Source organism: Oncorhynchus masou, chromosome 25 (assembly GCF_036934945.1).
Source record: "Oncorhynchus masou masou isolate Uvic2021 chromosome 25, UVic_Omas_1.1, whole genome shotgun sequence".
NCBI lineage: Eukaryota > Metazoa > Chordata > Actinopteri > Salmoniformes > Salmonidae > Oncorhynchus > Oncorhynchus masou.
The window spans coordinates 25,513,391-25,534,692 of NC_088236.1; the positions used below are offsets into that span (position 1 = coordinate 25,513,391).

The following is a 21,302-nucleotide window of genomic DNA, read 5'->3' on the forward strand; positions in this document are numbered from 1 at the left end:
CCAATGCTGCTCCACCTTTCATTTTTCCATTTGTTTTGTCTTGTTTTCCACACACCTGGTTTACATCTCCTCATGATTACTATGTTTATTTAGCCCTCTGTTCCCTCCATGTCTGTGTGGGGTATTGTTTATTGTCTAGGTTGGCACACTTCAGGCTGGGTTGCACAGGGTTTTATTTGTACAGATTTGTGGCAGCCGGTACTTTGTACTTGGTTGTTGTACTTTGTGCTGCCTCATTTGTTCTTTGGGCATTTGTTTCTGTGACGCGGTTGCGTTCTGTTCTTACTATTGCCTCAGTAAAGTGCTTATTTGTTCACTCATCTATGCTCTCCTGCGCCTGACTTCCATGCACCGGCTACACCCACCTCTTAACATAGGCACACACCTGCCGGCAGTTGAAGTCGGAAGTTTACATACATCTTAGCCAAATACATTTAAACACAATTTTTCACAATTCCTAAACATTCCCTGTTTTAGGTCAGTTAGGATCACCACTTTATTTTAATAATGTGAAATGTCAGAATAATAGTAGAGAGAATGATTTATTTCAGTTTTTATTTCTTTCATCACATTCCCAGTGGGTCAGAAGTTTACATACACTCAATTAGTATTTGGTAGCATTGCTTTTAAATTGTTTAACTTGGGTCAAATGTTTCAGTAGCCTTCCACAAGCTTCCCACAATAACTTGGGGGTATTTTGGCCCATTCCTCCTGACAGAGTTGGTGTAACTGAGTCAGGTGTGTAGGCCTCCTTGCTCGCACACACTTTTCAGTTCTGCCCACAAATTTTCTACAGGCTTGAGGTCAGGGCTTTGTGATGGCCACTCCAATACCTTGACTTTGTTGTCCTTAAGCCATTTTGCCACAACTTTGGAAGAATGCTGGGGGTAAATGTCCATTTGGAAGACCCATTTGCGACCAGGTTTTAAATTCCTGACTGATGTCCTGAGATGTTGCTTCAATATATCCACATAATTGTCGTCCCTCATGATGCCATCTATTTTGTGAAGTGCACCAATTCCTCCTGCAGCAAAGCACCCCCACAACATGATGCTGCCACCCCTGTGCTTCACTGTTGGGATGGTGTTCTTTGGCTTGCAAGCCTCCCCCTTTTTCCTCCAAACATAACAATGGTCATTATGGCCAAACAGTTCTATTTTTGTTTCATTAGACCAGAGGACATTTCTCCAAAAAGTATGATCTTTGTCCCCATGTGCAGTTGCAAACCGTAGTCTGGCTTTTTTTAATGGAGGTTTTGGAGCAGTGGCTTCTTCCTTGTTGAGCGGCCTTTCAGGTTATGTTGATATAGGACTAATTTTACTGTGGATATAGATGCTTTTGTACCTGTTTCCTCCAGCATCTTCACAAGGTCCTTTGCGGCGTTTTTTTTTCTGAGGTCTTGGCTGATTTATTTGGATTTTCCCATGATGTCAAGGAAAGAGGCACTGAGTTTGAAGGTAGGCCTGGAAATACATCCACAGGTACACCTCCAAATTACTCAAATTATGTCAATTAACTTATCAGAAGCTTCTAAAACCATTACATCATTTTCTGGAATTTTCCAAGCTGTTTAAAGGCATAGTCAACTTACTGTATCTAAACATCTGACTCACTGGAATTGTGATACAGTGAAATAATCTGTCTGTAAACAATTGTTGGAACATTTACTTCTGTCATGCACAAAGAAGATGTCCTAACCGATTTGCCAAAACTATAGTTTGTTAACAAGAAATGTGTGGAGTGGTTGAAAAACGAGTTTTAATGACTCCAATCTAAGTGTATGTAAACTTCCGACTTCAACTTTATGTAAGGTCCAGTTGAGAGTGCATGTCAGAGCAAAAACCAAGCCATCAGGTCGAAGGAATTGTCCGTAGAGCTCCGAAACAGGGTTGTTGAGGCATAGATCTGGGGAAGGGTACCAAAAATGTCTGCAGCAATGAAGATCCGCAAGAACACAGTGGCCTTCATCGTTCTTAAATGGAAGAAGCTTGGAAGACTCTTCCTAGAGCTGGCCGCCCGGCCAAACTGAGCAATCGGGGGAGAAGGGCCTTGGTCAGGTGGGTGTCCAAGAACCCGATGGTCACTCTGACAGAGCTCCAGAGTTCCTCTGTGGAGATGGGAGAACCTTCCAGAAGGATAACCATCTCCGCAGCACTCCACCATCAGGCCTTGATGGTGGAGTGGCCAGATGGAAGCCACTCCTCATTAGAAAGGCACATGACAGTCCGCTTGGAGTTTTCCAAAAGGCACCGAAAGACCATCAGACAATGAGAAGCAAGATTCTCTGGTCTGAAAAAACCAAGATAGAACTCTTTGGCCTGAATGCAAAGCGTCACGTCTGGGGGAAACCTGGCACCGTCTCTACGGTGAAGCACGATGATGGCAGCATCATGCTGTGGGGATCTTTTTCAGAGTCAGGGACTTGTATCATAACAAAATGTGGAAAAAGTCAAAGGGTCTGAAGACTTTCCGAATGCACTGTATAAATGATGCACTGTATAATGATGAGATGGTCTTGTCTCTGCGCTAACAATAGGAGTCGTTGTCGCAAAAAGGGAAAGGTAGGAGACGGCGAAATCAGATGGGACCAACAGACAGACACAACTCTGATATAAAATTGTTTTCTCAAAGTTGCCAAGATGCCACCTGTGTCCACTTATATCAGTAAATTCGTAACAACCTAAATATTACAAAACTTCTATTCAATCAAATAAGTCTCACAAATTAGCAATCACATTTTTTGTTGACCAAATCCAACACGGTCATAGACCTCCATATGAAAAAACACAACCAAACCAAGCCACACTGCTTCTTCACACAATGACCGCTTAACCCAGAAGCCAGCCACACCAATGTGTCACCAACTGTACACCTGGTGACCGTGCATGTGCCCGGACCATCACAGGAGTCGTTAGAGCACGATGGGACAAGGACATCCTTGCGGGCCAAACCCTCTCCCAACCCAGACGACGCTGGGACAATTGTGCGCCGTCCCATGGGTTTCCCGGTCGCGGCCGGCTGCGACAGAGCTTGGACTCGAACCAGGATCTCTAGTAGCACTGCAGTGCCTTAGACCACTTCCGCCACTCGGGAGGCACATAGACAGATATTGATGGGAGTGGAGCCTCTCGCTTTACCTCTTCCTCTCTGTCCCAGTTAGAGTGCTTCTCTACAGTGTGAGAGCAAAGGCCAGTGCAGGGTGCATCCCACTATTCCAAAAAGCTTCCTCTTCTTGTCTCATTTGTTTCCTCTCCTTACAGATTCTGAAGAGCCATCCACCATGTTGCTTTCACCGACAGTATACCATGTCTTCTTAGTTTTCAGTTCAGTTTATGTGCAGATAAAGGAGAGAAGATGAGGAGAGGAGGTATCTTTAGACTATTGAGGAGCAGCCCAATCTGCCTGGTCTCCGAAGTAAAGTGCGCTCTTCCTTATACTGTTTTGGGCCATAAAATTTGACTGATTCAACATTTTACTGGGGAAGAATTTAATATTAACATTTATTATGTTTTTTGCGACAGACAGGCAGGTGGCACATACAAGTCAGTGACCAAGTAGTATGCAAATTCTCAGAGGGAAAAAGAGGCACATCAGGACCGTTGCAGCACTGCTGGTCAACCTATCTCGCAAATGAAAATCAAGCATGTTCTGCTGATAGCATAGATGGGTTTCCATGCAGCAGTATATTATACTGACAGCACTCAAAATAAGAGTCCCCCTGCAAAGACATTTGGGAATATCAATATTTTTGTCACTCTAGTGCAGTTCAACTGTTTTTCACAGCATTGCAACTACCTTTGAAAAAATTTATTGATAATTGTATATATATATTATTTGTAATATTGTTAATTTTGAAAGTTTACAAAAATACTGGTATGTTGAAAGCTTTTGTGTAGGCTCTATTTAATCAAACAAAAAGGTGTAATGTTTGTTTTTCTTCACTGCATCAGGGGTAGTGTACACAGACATTTCAGCTTTACAGCCTTCTTCAATGTGTAGGTACAATTTTATTTTAATTCAAAACAGCATTTGCAAAGAACAACCGATGAGCAGCAGGTGCTTCTAATCAGGGTTGCTACTCATCTGCCAATCAGGGATGAGAAATACAGAATTAAAGGGTATGGAAGCAGGCATGAAAGGCAACTCGTGAATCAACTGCCCATTGTATTTTTTCATTATTGGTCTTAAAAAATATATTTTAAAACCATATTTTGTATTTGTTTTCATAAATTACTCATTGCATTTTCTTATTGGCACAATGAAAGTGGCACCTGATTAAAATTACATATAATTTGAATTAGCTATCCACATTGCAATGTTTTGAAAAGCATCCTTTTATTTTGAAGGTTTTCATTACCATACCAATTTGACGTCATCGTTTGTGCTGCTGGCAGAATACTAGTGTGCTGGCTGACCTGTTCACACTCACTTCTGTATCCCTTGTCCCCCTCTTTCTCTATAGCCTATTTGCATGTGAGGCCAGCAACAAATTAATTTCCTCATGATTTGAGAAGAGAGAGACACCTGAATCATGACAATGGTAATGTACAGTTAGATTTTTTTTACCTTCTCAAAAGAATCAGACAGCAATGGAGCATATACACTTTTCTATTCGTATAGAAACTTCTCACTTCGTGTTGATTAAAGGAAGTTGCACCTTGGCCTATTTGCCTAGAACAGGGTTACTCAAACTCGGTCCTAGGGACCCCAAGGGGTGCACATTTAGTTTTTTTCCCTAGCGTAACACAGCTGATTCAAATAATCAACTCATCATCAAGTTTTGATCATTCGAATCAGCTGTGTAATATTAGGGTAAAAAAACAAAACCTGCACCTGTCAGCTGTGTGGTGTTAGGGCAAAAACCAAAATGTGCACCGAGTTTAGGAAATGCTAGTCTATAACGTCACATCTTCTGATCTTGTTCGCAAGCTATTGGAAATGCAGTAGTAGACCTGCTACCATCATTACAGTATGGAAGACTGTAATATTGTTATAATGATGCGTCATACTTTTATAAAGGCAGCGTGGACTTTCAACTTTCGTACAGTGGCTTTATTGTTGATAAGTGTTCCCAGTTATTGCGTTCAACCACTGTCTACACAAGTTCCCAATATAAACACCAACACAGTGTAATGCCTATAGGATTATGTTAAGGAATGTTTCATAAAAAATAATTCCCTAAATTAAAGGTTTCCATAGCAACATGTGCATCAATTGCTGTTATTTCCGTGTGTGTTAATGATGCATTTGTTATTAAATCATGATCGTGCAGTGATTGAAAGGAAAATTGAAGCTGGCTTGGTGTGTGCCACTGCCAATAATGTCTCATTTCCTTTGTGTACACTCGTTCACCAGGCTACTTCCCACACATTTAAAAGACGAGGATTGGTGTGCATGGTCTAGAGAGATTCCACCATATTTCTAATATTAGTCATTTTCTTTTAAATCATTGAAGGGAAGTGAACAAATGCACATGGAGAGCCATAATCACCTGACCTGTGCCATAAAGGTCCAGACCTCTTGGAAGTGGTCGTAGTAGCTATGTACACATACTAGGAAGATATCCATAATCGCTTATGGTTATGCTTGTACAATAATAATGTGCCATGATGTGAAATAGACTAAGAGATATCTCAAGAAAGAGTTACCCAATACATGTATGGCTGTACCACTGCACTTTTAACCAGGTGTTGACAGGACCAGACTCCACTGTCCCTGTTTGCATCTTACAAGGTTCACAGTCACAAGGTCATTTCCCTTTTCCTCCTGCGGCTTATGGTTTCCCAGGGTCCGTAACAATGTCCCTCTTTTTGGTGACTACTCACCCTGGCTTAGAGGTATGGTTTTCATACCTCGGATGTGGTTTAAAGTCAAGCCGAGCTCATTATTGAACACATTGCCTGCTCCCTTCCTTTGTAGTGCACTTGTAGTGAACTTTTGACCAGGGCACAGGGTGCCATTTTATTTGGGACACAACACCCTCTGTTTTGTAGATTTCACTGTAGATATTGTTAAAATCTGCAACCTCGATCCTGAAAGAATGGGAAACATTGGCAGCATCCTTATGGGTTACCATAAATATCTACCATACATATCTCTCCTAATGCAGACAGTAATGATCCCAACAAGATATGAGGTCTTGTGTGTATTGTTGTCTTGTTAAAGTCAGTTTGACTTTGGAACACATGACGTAGGAAACGTCTGACAAAGTTTGAATATGGGGTGCGCTATAAACCTTTTTAAAGAAGTTGGCTGCTCTTATATTAGACTGCGGGTGTTTCAGACTGTGTGAAAAGCAAGAGGTTGCTATTTGAAAGAGCTTCCACAGATACTGTTGGTTGGATAAGGAACATGCATTCTGAAATGACAGATTTAGACTCCTTGGACACAAACAATAACAAAGTAAGGATTCCTCAGCTTACTTGCTGTGCTTTTCTATATTTGGCCATCGACATGTTTCAGTGACTTTTGATCTAATAACCAACTACTTCGAAGGTAGAAAAAACACACATTATTAAATGAACTCGTTCAATACAAAATGTGACATGCTAATGATTTAAGACAATGTGGCGGGACATAAATATGTTAAAGATGGGGCCTAGGACTGTAATAATTGGGGGAATTATATTCAAGGTTTTGTCGACCTGAGGCATACATATCAGTCATGGTATCTTCCTTTATACGGAATACACAGACCTTCACGTTGCTAACCATAATGCCAAAGAATCCCTGAAGTCTATCAAATGTTCATTGATTGATTACTTGAAATTGATTTTTTTGACAATGACACACTGTTTTTAAGAATTAGGATACTGTAGAACAGAAAATACCATGTTATGGGGGCTGGCTTTGTTCATTAACAATGTCCACACACTGGAAATCTAAATATTAAACAGATTAATCAACTCAAACTGTGCTTCTCTTGTCGTGTCTCATTCTCCCCTGTCCCTCCCCCTATCTCTATTTTTGTGATAATTTACATCAATCCTTCCTCTCCTCTCTGACCAGCCCTGCTGAGAATCAGCCTTGTGGGAAAACACAGCCATATTCATTTCCTGATTTTAGTCACCTGTTTTTATCTCTGTTTCATCATAGGTTCAGTGTGCCACACAATATAGCCTCCCTTAACCTCCCCTCCCAGATACACACAGTGTTGTGGCTTCACTAGATAATTTGTTAAATTGTGTAAATAGTTTATTTCTGCATGCAAGGCTAGTGTATAACAATTATACACAACCGTTCATACATTTGGGGTCACTTAGAAATGTCCTTGTTTTTGAAAAAGTGCATTGTAAAATGATAAACTTGGATTAGCTAACACAACGTGCCATTGGAACACAGGGGTGATGGTTGCTGATAACGCCTATGTAGATATTCCATATAATCAGTAGTTTCCAGCTACAATAGTCATTTACAACATTAACAATGTCTACACTGTATTTCTGATCAATTTTATATTATTTTAATGGACAAAAAAGTAGCTTTTTTTTCAAAAACAAGGACATTTCTAAATGACCCCAAATCTTTGAATGGTAGTGTTTATTTTTGATTTTGGGACATTTCAATTATCAATATTCCCCTGTTGTAGTTTGTGATAGTTTAAGTCTTCATCAAAGTTGTTTTCTTTTAATTTATTGTGACTTGAGGTCTTGTCTTTTGATTTAAACGCTGTTGTCTGGCTTCGTGACCTTCGGTACTTAAAGCAGTCATTGACGCAACCTGTGTAATAGGTCTGATAGCGAGGCTGCCGGGATAGGGTTAACTACATGTAAATGTCTGGGATGGCCTAGACATACACTATAACTGAGGGTGCCTTTTATTGTATAATGTCACACAAACAGTTTGAAAAGGTTAGGGTTTAGATCCTGTGTGTGTGAGAGAGATTTTACAGTCCTTCTGTTTTCTTTTCATTTTCAGAGTTTCTTTGGAAAATTAAAGAACCTGTAAGTAGCCTATCAAAGTTATGTTCTTCATTCTTATCTGCCTTCCTCTGAGCAGAACCATAAGCCACTGCCATGATACGGCACAGAAGTAACCAACATTTGTCTTTCCTCTTTTTCATTACAGACACAGTGGGCCTCCAACTCCACCCAAAAGGATCGGTGAGCCTTCAGGAAATCCCCCCTTATTATGCTATTGGGAATATATGGTTCCTCTTTATGGAAGTTATAGTGTAAAGTGCTTATTCTGCTCTCTCTCTCTCTCATATGACTCTACCTCTCTTGTCCTCCATTTCTCTCTCTCTCTCTCTCTCTCTTTCTCTCTCATATGACTCTACCTCTCTTGTCCTCCATTTCTCTCTCTCTTATTCCATTCCCGTCTCTACTGTCTCTCGCTCTCTATTTCTTTGTTTCAGAGAACAATGCGGGGTATGATGGGTGGCCAGAAGATGAGTTTGTAAGTAGGAGAACACACACACCCACACACTTTTGTTTTACTATCCTTGTGGGGATCAAACAATTGATTTCCATGCAGAATTCTATTTTCCCTAACCCATAACATCTAACCCTAATTGGAACCCTAACCCTAAAATAGCCTTTTCCCACAGTGACTGGCGAAATGTCACACACACGACTGATACACCAATGGATATTTGGTTGTGAGAGGTCCTGTGTAGTCATCTTGGTGTGTTTGTGTGTGGATGACAGGATGAAGAGGACGGGGACACATATGAGGTGCCCCCCTGTGAGAGACCCGCCATGAATGTTCCTTCCAGACATGTGGAGGAGAATGTCTATTTGGGTAACCACCACTGTAGAATATCATTCCCATTTGAGATCCGCTAATCTGACTTTTATGTAAATCATGCATTCATGCGTGAGATTTGCTTGAAAACGTAAGTTTTGTGCGTGGATCTCCAATTTAGGTTTTGTCCCTGTATGTATTATATTGAGGTGTGCATTTATGTGTAAACATTTTCAGAGGGACTATAGCTCTTTGCTTTGTAGGAAAGGACGTAGCGCTCTGATTAGCTGTTTTTGGGTTCCACAGAGAGGAAGTCAGAGCGGTCCAATCCTGTTCTCCCCAAAAGGCAGGCAGCTGCACCCCCAAGGCCAGCCAAGATGGTGCCCATGGGCAAAGCATTGGTAAACTATCACTGCCCATACCTACCTTTCACTTCAGCCTGTGTGCCTCCCTCTCTGTGTGCTGTATTTTAGTTTTATTTAATGTCATCTTTCCCTGTTATAGAAACAGCAGCCTCACCCTGAGGAGTTCTACATTGACCCCAACACCAAGAAACGTGAGACTTCCCCCTCTCTTTCCTCCGCTCGTATATCTTCCTATTCTCCCCTCTCTCTAAACTCTTATCCTCCTTCTATCCTTCTCTATTCTCCTATCCTCCCTCTCTCTATCCTCTGCTCCCTATCCTCCTATCCTCCCCTCTCCCTATCCTCCTATCCTCTGCTCTCTACCCTCCCCTCTTAGTCCAGGACATCCAATTTGATTGTGTATTTTGAATATGAACACATTGTGCCCTATACATAGATGTGAAAGTTGATTCATGAAAAGGAGTAACAGTTAGTATAATTCTTGACGCATTTATTGTACAGGAGAATTCCCTCTCTCCCTCTCTAGCGCCTGAGGTAGATAGGAAGGAGAAGCCAGGGAAGAGGTCTACTCCTAAGAAGTTTGCCTCTCCCCCACCACCTGCAGAGGAAGGTAAACTCTACAGTCAAGTCGAGTTCCTACCTGACTAGATACGTTGTATTGCATCTACCAATGGTTGCATGCCACGTTATCAACAATGCAGTCAGTTATTTAAAAACATTTTTTATTTCACCTTTAGTTAACCAGGTAGGCAAGTTGAGAACAAGTTCTCATTTACAATTGCGACCTGGCCAAGATAAAGCAAAGCAGTTCGACACATACAACAACACAGAGTTACACATGAAGTAAAACAAACATACAGTCAATAATACAGTAGAAAATTAAGTCTACATACAATGTGAGCAAATGAGGTGAGAAGGGAGGTAAAGGCAAAAAAAAAGGACATGGTGGTGAAGTAAATACAATAGAGCAAGTAAAACACTGGAATGGTAGATTTGCAGTGGAAGAAAGTGCAAAGTAGAGATAGAAAAACTGGGGTGCAAAGGAGCAAAATAAATAAATACAGTAGGGGAGAGGTAGTTGTTTGGGCTAAATTATAGATGGGCTATGTAGAGGTGCAGTAATATGTGAGCTGCTCTGACAGCTGGTGCTTAAAGCTAGTGAGGGAGATACGTGTTTCCAGTTTCAGAGATTTTTATGTAGTTTGTTCCAGTCATTGGCAGCAGAGAACTGGAAGGCGAGGCGGCCAAAGGAAGAATTTGTTTTGGGGGTGACCAGAGAGATATACCTGCTGGAGCATGTGCTAAAGGTGGGTGCTGCTATGGTGACCAGCGAGCTGAGATAAGAGGGGACTTTACCTAGCAGGGTCTTGTAGATGACCTGGAGCCAGTGGGTTTGGCGACAAGTATGAAGCCAGCCAACGAGAACGTACAGGTCGCAGTGATGGGTAGTTTATGGGGCTTTGGTGACAAAACGGATGGCACTGATAGACTGCATCCAATTTATTGAGTAGGGTATTGGAGGCTATTTTGTAAATGACATTGTCGAGGATCGGTAGGATGGTCAGTTTTACAATGGTATGTTTGGCAGCATGAGTGAAGGATGCTTTGATGCTTTGTTGCGAAATAGGAAGCCAATTCTAGATTTAACTTTGTATTGGAGATGTTTGATATGAGTCTGGAAGGAGAGTTTACAGTCTAACCAGACACTTAGGTATTTGTAGTTGTCCACATATTCTAAGTCAGAACCGTCCACAGTAGTGATGTTGGACGGGCGGCAGGTGCGGGCAGCGATCGGTTGAAGAGCATGCATTTAGTTTTACTTGTATTTAAGAGAAATTGGAGGCCACGGAAGGAGAGTTGTATGGCATTGAAGCTCGTCTGGAGGGTTGTTAACACAGTGTCCAAAGAAGGGCCAGAAGTATACAGAATGGTGTCGTCTGCGTAGAGGTGGATCAGAGACTCACCAGCAGCAAGAGCGACATCATTGATGTATACAGAAAAGAGAGTTGGTCCAAGAATTTAACCCTGTGGCACCCCCATAGAGACTGCCAGAGGCCTGGACAACAGGCCCTCCGATTTGACACACTGAACTCTATCAGAGAAGTAGTTGGTGAACCAGGCGAGGCAATCATTTGAGAAACCAAGGCTATCGAGACTGCCGAAGAGGATGTGGTGATTGACAGAGTTGAAAGCCTTGGCCAGGTCAATGAATACGGTTGCACAGTATTGTTTCTTATCGATGGCGGTTGAGATATCGTTTAGGACCTTGAGTGTGGCTGAGGTGCACTCATGACCAGCTCTGAAACCAGATTGCATAGTGGAGAGGGTATGGTGGGATTCGAAATGGTCGGTAATCTGTTTGTTGACTTGGCTTTCAAAGACCTTAGAAAGGCAGGGTAGGATAGATGTAGGTCTGTAGCAGTTTGGGTCAAGAGTGTCCCCCCCTTTGAAGAGGGGGATGACCGAAGCTGCTTTCCAATCTTTGGGAATCTCATACGACACGAAAGAGAGGTTGAACAGGCTAGTAATAGGGATTGCAACAATTTCGGCAGATAATTTTAGAAAGAAAGGGTCCAGATTGTCTAGTCCGGCTGATTTGTAGGGGTCCATATTTTGTAGCTCTTTCAGAACATCAGCTGACTGGATTTGGGAGGAGAAAAAGCTAGCTTGAAAAAGCTAGCCTTGGCTTTTCTAACTGCCTGTGTATATTGGTTTCTAGCTTCCCTGAAAAGTTGCATATCACAGGGGCTGTTCGACGCTAATGCAGAACGCCATAGGATGTTTTTGCAGTCAGGTCTGGAGAGAACCAAGGGCTATATCTGTTCCTGGTTCTAAATTTCTTGAATGGGGCATTTTTTTAAATAACCAGGCATCCTCTACTGACAGGATGAGATCAATATCCTTCCAGGATACCCCGGCCAGGTCGCTTAGAAAGGCCTGCTCGCTGAAGTGTTTCAGGGAGCGTTTGACAGTGATGAGTGGGGGTCGTTTGACCGCTGACCCATTACGGATGCAGGCAATGAGGCAGTGATCACTGAGATCTTGGTTGAAAACAGCAGAGGTGTATTTGGAGGGCAAGTTGGTTAGGATGATATCTATGAGGGTGCCAGTGTTTACCACTTTGTGGTGGTAGCTGGTAGGTTCATTGATAATTTGTTTGAGATTGAGGGCATCAAGCTTAGATTGTAGGATGGCTGGGGTGTTAAGCATGTTCCAGTTTAGGTCGCCTTGCAGCACGAGTTCTGAAGATAGATGGGGGGCAATCAGTTCACAAATGGTGTCCAGAGCACAGCTGGGGGCAGAGGGTGGTCTATAGTAGGTGGCAACGTGGAGAGACTTGTTTTTAGAGAGGTGGATTTTTTTAAAGTAGAAGTTCAAATTGTTTGGGTATAGACCTGGATAACAGGACAGAACTCTTCAGGCTATCATTAGCAGTAGATTGCAACACCGCCCCCTTTGGCCGTTCTATCGTGTCTGAAAATGTTGTAGTTTGGGATGGAGATTTCAGAATTTTTGGTAGCCTTCTTAAGCCAGGATTCAGACACGGCTCGAACATACGGGTTGGCATAGTGTGCTAAAGCAGTGAATAAAACAAACCTAGGGAGGAGGCTTCTAATTTTAACATCAGATGGCTATAGCACATGTGGAGCTGATATGTTAAATTTTTATCCAGGTGTTGTAATATCTGGCATCCGTCTGTAATGTATTCAGGCTGGATCTTGACCAAAATAATACCCTGGAACCCTGGACTGATATCAGTGTGCTATTACATCAAATGACCACTAGAGGGATGTGTGATACTGCAACTGTTTCTACATCAGCCTCTTTTCTTTGTTCTCTGCAGATGTCTACCTGGATCCTAATGAAGGACAGGTGAGTCCAACACATCATTAACAAACAGCCTCACCCCTAACGCCCTACCTCCAGCCCCAAAGCTTAAGCCTTTGCATCTGCTGTACCCTTTTAACACAGTCACATTGTACACTCAGTATATTCAGTGGTTTCTAATTCAGCCAGAGAGAGGTGATTAATACGTGTGTTGTGTCTCTGTTTCAGGAAGACAGTGATGACCTGTATCTAGAGCCCACAGCGGGTTAGTTTCTCCCGTAGGACCACCCATTGTATTTACACTGAGGCTTTGACTTGTATATGTATTGCAGGATTGTAATGTGATTGTAATCGAGACAGTTGGGTGTCCACCCAAAAATTCTGCACATCATGAACACGAATCAGAAATCAAGCGTTGCTTTGACTGACACACCTGTCTCGATCAATGAGAGAAGATCTGAAATAGACAATATGCGTACACATTGTTAGATTACCTCATGAAGCATGTATTTAATTTAATAAGAGAGCATTTTCTAAATTCAAACATTTCACCTACAACTAGCGATGAGAGTGGAGAAGACACTGGTAACTATGGAAGTATCGTCATGTAAAGGTTAGTTGAAAAATTGCTGCCGGTGCTTAACACTACCGAAGCTGTAACGTAGATGTAAACATTCACATATCACATTACAATCCTGTAGCTACTGGTTTGATTGGTTGGTTGATTGATTGGTTATAACTTCAGAGAGACTATATTTTATGAGATATTATACAAGTCTTATTTTGAGAGAAAAAATATATACTACTATCTCTCCATTGTCTCTCCACTATCTCCAGTTTGCCCCCCTGCTCCTCGTGGGCCCATAAGGATGCCCCTCCCACCCAAGACAGCAGCCGCCCCTCCCCCCATGCCCATGTGAGTACACCTGTCAAGACATGAGATGACAAATGCTCAAACTCATCATGGTGTAACATAAGTGTATATCTTATCCAGGAGTTAAAATACATTTAATTTCTTAATGGTACGGGACACCCAGGAGCACGCACGCATTTATTTTTATTCTACAAAAATTAGACGGTAGCCAACTCTGCTGACACTGACAAACAGATCAATAAAATGATGTTGTCTGATCCATATAATCAGCCTACGAAAAGGGGAGTAGCACATACAATATGACGTCCATCTAACCTGGAGGAGGAAATTATTGTCCAAAAACAAACAAAAGTGGCCTTGACCCCAATAATAAAGAGAGTCAATATGCACCTCACCAGGGATATGGCCGATGTTCTCTGGTGTTGCCAATAAGATAGGCGACTTACTGTTCACTCAATTTAGTTAACCATTTTGATAACGAAAAGACAGATTTGAGTCTTTTCATTGCAAATGGCTATTGTTGTATAGAGATGACAAACAGTTTTTCTGCAATTGTATTTTTTAAATATTGCCATTGGCCTGGCTGGATCACTGCTTTTCACTGACAGTCGCAACTTAACAATCATCTATTTGGTATTTGCAGCGCCCGCTGCCCAAATTGCGGGCCTTTCTGAGTGTTGGCTATGCAATTGAACTTTTACCCCTTTTTCTCCCCAATTGTTATTTAGTCTTGTCACATCGCTGCAACCCCCCACAGACTTGGGAGAGGTGAAGGTCGAAAGCCATGCGTCCCCAAAACACCACCCTGCCAAGCCGCACTGCTTTTTGACCTACTGCTCCCTTAACCCAGAAGCCAGCCACACCAATGTGTTGGAGGAAACACCATCTAGCTGGTGACCGAAGTCAGATGGGACAAGGAATCCCAGCCGGCCAAACCCTTCCCTAACGCGGATGACGCTGGGCCAATTGTGCTCCACCTCATGGGTCTCCCGGTCACGGCCGGCTGTGACACAGCCTTGGATCGAACCCGGGTCTGTAGTGATGCCTCAAGCGCTGCTATGCAGTGTCTTAGACCGCTGCACCACTTGGGAGGCCTCAGATTTTTTATTTTTAAAGCAAATGATCCTCTGTAGCCAAATCATGCTTTCTGGTGTAGTAGTCTATTTTGAATGATTTTATTTCTTCCTGTATAAGGAGTAAGCTAATTAGGCTATATTTTTTTCAATTTGCTTTAGGGGAAGCTTCCCATAGCCTTATGGAAACACTGTCTATGCCTTTTTAATGTGGTATAAACAATCACCTGATTGTCAAACAATCACTTAATAAAGGTGCTTCTGTAGGGTACCCGCGTACATACGTTCCACTCAGAAAATAATTTAAGCATCCAAACCGCAAGTGTACTGTGCACCTGCAATGTGATGAATGGAAAGAGACATCTGTTATACAACAACAGTGGTGGAAAAAGGACCCAATTGTCATACTTGAGTAAAAGTAAAGATACCTTAATAGAAAATGACACAAGTAAAAGTGATTCACCCAGTAAAAGTCTAAAAGTATTTTGTTTTAAATATACTTAAGTATCAAAAGTAAATGTAAATGCTAAAATATACTTAAGTATCAAAAGTATAATTTCAAATTCCTTATTAAGCAAACCAGATGCCACCATTTTCTTTTTTATGGATAGCCAGGGGCACGCTCCAACACTCAGACATAATTTACAAACAAATCATGTGTTTAGTGAGTCCGCCAGATCAGACGCAATAAGGATGACCAGGGATGTTCTCTTAATAAGTGTGTGAATTAGACCATTTTCTGTCCTGCTGAGCATTCAAAATGTAACGAGTACTTTTGGGTGTCAGGGAAAATGTATGGAGCAAAAAGTACATCATTTTGTTTAGCAATGTAGTGAAGTAAAAGTAAGAGTTGTCAAAAATATAAATAGTAAAGTATAGATACTCAAAAAAACTACTTAAGTAGTACTTTCAAGTATTTTTGCTTAAGTACTTTACACCACATGTAGTGTAATGACATTCTGCAGTTGGCATTAGGCTTACAGCATATACACATGTAGCCTGAATGAATGCATCCACTGTTGTCCACACGCACCTTGGTCTCGGCCACTCATCTCCACCTTGTCCATGAACATCTCCAGCACTCGTCTCTGCTTTGACAAAATGTAAGTGTTCTCAAACCACAACGGAATTTGGAGCTTATACATCCCGGTTTCCAGTCAATTCACTAATTTGTCATGCGGCTGACATGCGGTAATGTTAAATAATGGTGAAGTAGCCTATAGTTTTTTGGGAATGCTATGGGCATGCTGTATTAATTGTGATAGGCTCACGTTTTACCAGTACGGCGTACCACCACTATTTATTTAGACGGGACACCGTACCGGACCGTACCGCCTTACTTTCACCCCTGTGTATATCCTCACTTCCATTCTGTTTATAGTTATGTAAATGAAAAATTGGGTTAACTGGGTTAAACTGGCCTTTGCACCATCCCAGTTACTAGTACTGTTGTATGTCTTGAGAGAAGCCATATTGTATTTGAGTACTGTTGTTTGACATGCGATATCAGTCCCACCCTTTCTGCCTGTCTCTCTGTAGAAAACCTCCAGTGCCCAGAGCCAAGTCTGTAAGTTTCTCCATGGTTCACACGTTTTAATACAACACTGGCCTGTTTCACACATTCTCCACTGAACATGTTTTTTAGTGCAGGAGTATAGGCTTAATCTATGGCCATATGTTTGTATTAGTTTAACTTTTTGCTCCATTCCAGAGTTCTATATTGGTCAATGAGGCAAAGACAGGTAAGTGACACACTACCTTCCATCTGCATTGAAAAGAGATCATGTCTGCATCCCAAATGGCCTATTACCTACACACACTACTTTTGACCAGAGCCCTACATAGGGAACTGGGTCGGTGCCATTTGGAATGCAAGCATCAAAGATGCACTCTCGAACTTTAGCTTAATTTAAGCCAATATTTTTGAGTGGAGCTCACGAGCCAAAAGTGGTCTCTGTCTGTTGTGTACTATGTCATCCATTTCTTATATGTTACGTCCAAGTTTGTTTACCTTTTTAGCAGTTCGTATTATATGTTACGAATCCAATTTGTACTATATGTTATCAATTTGCTGTGCTTAAGATCCTGGAGTGTATCTTTAAGTGAAAATGCAGAAACTGCTCTGTGTTTCTGTGACCATCCCACCCCCAGCTCCTCCCCCTGATATCAGGCGCTCTATGTTCCCTGGCAAACTGCCCCCACCCACCCTGGGCATCAAACCCCCCCTCCCTGCATCACTGAAGGAACCCAAACCAAGGTGAGGCCACGCTCACAGCACCATGCATATACACGCTGGATGAGACCATGCTACACACAACGTGCATGTTTTATGTGTTAAACATGTTTAGCAGGTTCATGCTTTATGAACATTCAATCTTGTACAAGCATCAACAATCAAACACACATAGATACCACTTAGTATTGCCTGATAATGATTTCCATTCTGTTTATAGTTATCCATACAGTGTTAACTTTGTGGTCTATAAAGATTATATTTGATAAGTGTGTGTATCTCATAATGTAAGTCTTTGGATTATAAAGGCCCACTGTTCTTGTGTATGAATAATGTAGCCACTGGACTATATTGCTCATATTTATAGTAAGAATGTTGGCTATTGTTGGACTTGGTGTGTTTGTTGCAGCCCTCCTCCCCCTCCGATTGTACACTCTACTGCAGCAGGTAAGAGCCTGCTGGAAACAGGACCAGTTTTGGGTCACAGCTGAAAGATAGAAATGGGAAGGATGCCCGGAACTCTGAAATTAAGATCACTTTATTGGTCAATTGCACACACAGTCCAACTAAAATTTGACTTCCGCTTTTAACCCAAACTGCTGTGAACGACACATACATATACAGGTTTTGGAGAGGTTTGGGGGGCTGCCACACTGGGTACCTGGGGAGCTGTTGTTGTGTGTGTGTGTGTGTGTGTGTGTGTGTGGGGGGGGGGGGGGGAGCACAACGGCAGGCAATGGCATCTAGGATTTTATACCAGCAACACTCACTTCCCGCCAGATTTTCGTACCCGGGATTCGAACTGGAAACCCTCTGGTTTCTGGCTCACCTCTCTCACCACTCGGCTCCAACTATGGTATGCCTATCAGAGTTGTAGGCACCCTTCATTCCTTTAGGTTAGTTTTTTTACATGAACAAGTTGGAGGTGCATATTGTTTGTTTTTCTATACTTACGTAAACTGGAAGCCATTTTCATTATAACAGCATGTTTTAACCCCTGGGTAATCTGGGGTCACTGTGGTTTTTGTCAGTAGTGCTATCCAGTATACTAGTGAACTTGCTTTATTATGAGTAGACTGTAGAGCACTCAACACATTGGTCAACACTCATTTTTATCTGTCAAAAGTTTCTCCCCCTGGCATGAAGACGACCATGCAGGTATGCTTCATTCCATCTCATACTGCACCTCTCATATAGTTGTGTAATACAGTGTTAAAGTGATACAAATGTTGCTGCAATTCTTAGTTAAGTAGTGATATACCTGATGTATGGGCTGCCCTTGGGTAAAATATCATGACAGATAGGGCAGGGTGTCATAGAGAACTGTGGTGTGTTACAGGAGAAAGAGTGGTTCGCTGGAAACTGCGATAGAAAGACTGCCGAGGACTTCTTACTGCAGATCAACAAGGTGGGAAACAATAACAAACTGGAGATTAGCATGGACAGACATACAGTTCTTGGGGTTGGGTTAAATGCGGAAGACACATTTCAGTTGAATGCATTCAGTTGTACAACTGACGAGGTATCCCCCTTTCCTTTTCCTTTCTTGAAGTTTCACATAATAACAATGCATGTAGATGTAGAATCTCCAGCTCTGAAGCACACCATGGTAATCAATATGATTAGTTATACACTAAACAAAAATATAAACTCAACATGTAAAGTTTTGGTCCCATGTTTCATGAGCTTAAATAAAATATCAAAGAAATGTTCCATACGCACAAAAACCTTATTTCTCTCAAATGTTGTGCACAAATTTGTTTAAATCCCTTTTTGTGAGCATTTCTCTTATGCCAAGATAATCCATCCACCTGACAGGTGTGGCATATCAAGAAGCTGATTACAGAGCATGATCATTACACAGGTGTACCTGTGGGCATAAAGCGTTCCATGGTGGCGGTGGGGTTATGGTATGGACAGGCATAAGCTACAGACAATGAACATAATTGCATTTTATCGATGACAATTTGAATGCATGGAGATACCGTGATGAGCTCCTGAGGCCCATTGTCGTGCCCTTCATCCACCTCCACCACATGTTTCAGCATGATAATGCACAGCCCTATGTCGCAAGGATCTGTACACAATTCCTGGAAGCTGAAAATGTCCCAGTTCTTCCATGTCTCCCACTGAGCATGTTTGGGATGCTCTGGATCAACGTGTGTGACAGCGTGTTCCAGTTCCTGCCAATATCCAACAACTTTGCACAACCATTGAAGAAGAAAGGGACAACATTCCACAGGCCACAATCAACTGCCTGATCAACTCTATGCGAAGGATATGTGACGCTGCATGAGGCAAATGTTGGTGACACCAGATACTGACTGGTTTTCTGATCCACGCCCCTACCGGCAGCAAGGTATCTGTGACCAACAGATGCATATCTGTATTCCCAGTCATGTGAAATCCATAGATAGGGCCTATTGAATTTATTTCAGTCGACACATTTTCTTATATGAGCTGGAACTCAAATGTTGAAATTGCTTCATGTTGCGTTTTTGTTCAGTATAGTTAGTCCGGCATCATTAGTGCATTAGCCTGTCATTAGCCTGTCATTAGCCTGTCAAATACATCCACCTGTTTATCTTTTGTTCTCTCCCCTCCTCTCTCTGTGCTGCTCAGTAACTGCTGTGTTTTATGTGTTATAATGCTGCTGGCTGTATGAGTGTTTCTGTCTCTGGTCCTTTGTCTTCACTAACACAGCCAACCTGTTTAATTTCACGCTGAAATGGACAAGCAATGATGTGAGAGTAATCAGTCATAACTCCCCTTTTATTTGACTGCACACACAGGTTTGCAGGGAGGTTATATCAGACACAGGTTGACAGGAAAGGCACAGGGCAGTGCAGAGGGTAATAGGGTATTCTTCCGTGTGTGTGTGTGTGTGTGTGTGTGTGTAGCTTCTGGGTTTAGCTGACACATACACACCATCAGTGAGTCTGAATCATCTGTGTGCTGATTCAGAGGTCATGTGGGTTTTGATACTGATATCCACTGTATCTCCCCTCACCCCTCACCCTCTTCTCCCTCTCACCTCTCCTACCACTCTCCCCCTTGTAGGACGGGGCATTCCTGATACGTCACAGTTCAGCCCAGAACGCCCGTCAGCCCTACACACTTGCTGTCCTATACAGACAGAAGGTCTATAACATCCCCATCCGCTTTCTGGAGGAGACGCGCGGCTACGCCCTCGGAAAGGAGGGCAAGAAGAATGAGGAGGTGAAGAGGCAGGGGGAGGTGTAAAAGGGGATGTTGGGATGAGGAGAAGAGAGATACGGAGAGGGGAAAAGACAGGCAGCAGGAGGAAAGGAGGATTTGAAAAAATAATGAAGGGGTCAGGTGAGAGAGGAGATGATAGAGGGGGGATGTGGGAGGAACAGAGGCTGTGTGGAAAAGAGACTAAGGAATGCAACTTAGTATTATACTGTAACCTCTGCAATAACTACTGTAGTAACTTTCTCTCTCTCTCTCTCTATCACTACTCCATCCCTCCCTCTCAGTTTTTCTGTAGTCTCCAGGAGATCATCTCTCACCACAAGAATAACCAACTGCTGCTGATCGATAGCAAGAGTCAGGCCAAGCACACCACACATCTCACTCACCCAGCTTGTCCATAAACTACATTACCCATACCCCCCTGCCCAGCCTGACCGTAAACTACACTACCCTTAACCCACAAAATGTATCTATACCAGCCTGTCCATAAAGTACATTAAATGTTACCATTAATAACTAAATACATTTTACAAACGTGGAAATACTACTTTCAATAGTCATATTCTTCACCCACAACATGTCCATTACAACTCCTCTCTTTTTGTTTTGTGATGAAAATGGTTGGAAGTGTATTACAGTATATATATGTGTACTGTATATGTTTGAGTGTTTTAAAATATGCTGCAATTATGCCTGTATGACCTTATCAACACTTTTTTTGGGGGGGGGGGTTGATTTGAATAGCTCGCACCTGAATAGAATAGTGAGTTGACTATGAAAATGAATATTCAATACTTAATTCTTGCTCTGACTCCATTTTATGCAGTTTTGTTTCAGTGATGTTGGATTCACTTTTGGGTCTGCACCTGTGTTGTGAATACTGTATAAGTGTTTGTCATCTGTATGTTTCTATTTATTATAATAATAATATAGACTGAACTGTTTTGACATCCGGTCTGTGTTTTTTAAATTCCGTTACATTTGGGACACCACAGCATGAATAGCATTTTATTTTCCTTCGAAGTTGA

The 21,302-nt window shown here is 42.1% G+C and overlaps 1 protein-coding gene across 5 annotated transcripts; it reads left to right on the plus strand.

Annotated features, from left to right (window-relative positions):
* The first annotated feature begins 4,385 nt into the window (after window positions 1-4,385).
* LOC135513970 (B-cell linker protein-like) lies at window positions 4,386-21,222 on the plus strand. Of its 5 annotated transcripts, none has more exons than XM_064937028.1 (21): window positions 4,386-4,540; window positions 7,918-7,943; window positions 8,068-8,102; window positions 8,357-8,397; window positions 8,649-8,742; window positions 8,992-9,086; window positions 9,196-9,241; window positions 9,577-9,660; window positions 12,895-12,923; window positions 13,107-13,143; window positions 13,441-13,491; window positions 13,716-13,794; window positions 15,905-15,928; window positions 16,365-16,392; window positions 16,537-16,567; window positions 16,977-17,082; window positions 17,468-17,505; window positions 18,185-18,216; window positions 18,398-18,466; window positions 20,119-20,277; window positions 20,559-21,222. In XM_064937028.1, the coding sequence occupies exons 1-21, from the start codon at window positions 4,532-4,534 to the stop codon at window positions 20,673-20,675; spliced, it is 1,230 nt and encodes a 409-aa protein (XP_064793100.1). In that variant the 5' UTR covers window positions 4,386-4,531; the 3' UTR covers window positions 20,676-21,222. The 5 variants fall into 5 exon arrangements, with proteins under 5 accessions (XP_064793100.1, XP_064793099.1, XP_064793101.1 ...); XM_064937027.1 differs by having other exon boundaries at window positions 4,387-4,540; window positions 9,190-9,241; XM_064937029.1 differs by lacking the exon at window positions 15,905-15,928 and having other exon boundaries at window positions 4,389-4,540; window positions 9,190-9,241.
* The last annotated feature ends 80 nt before the right edge of the window (window positions 21,223-21,302 follow it).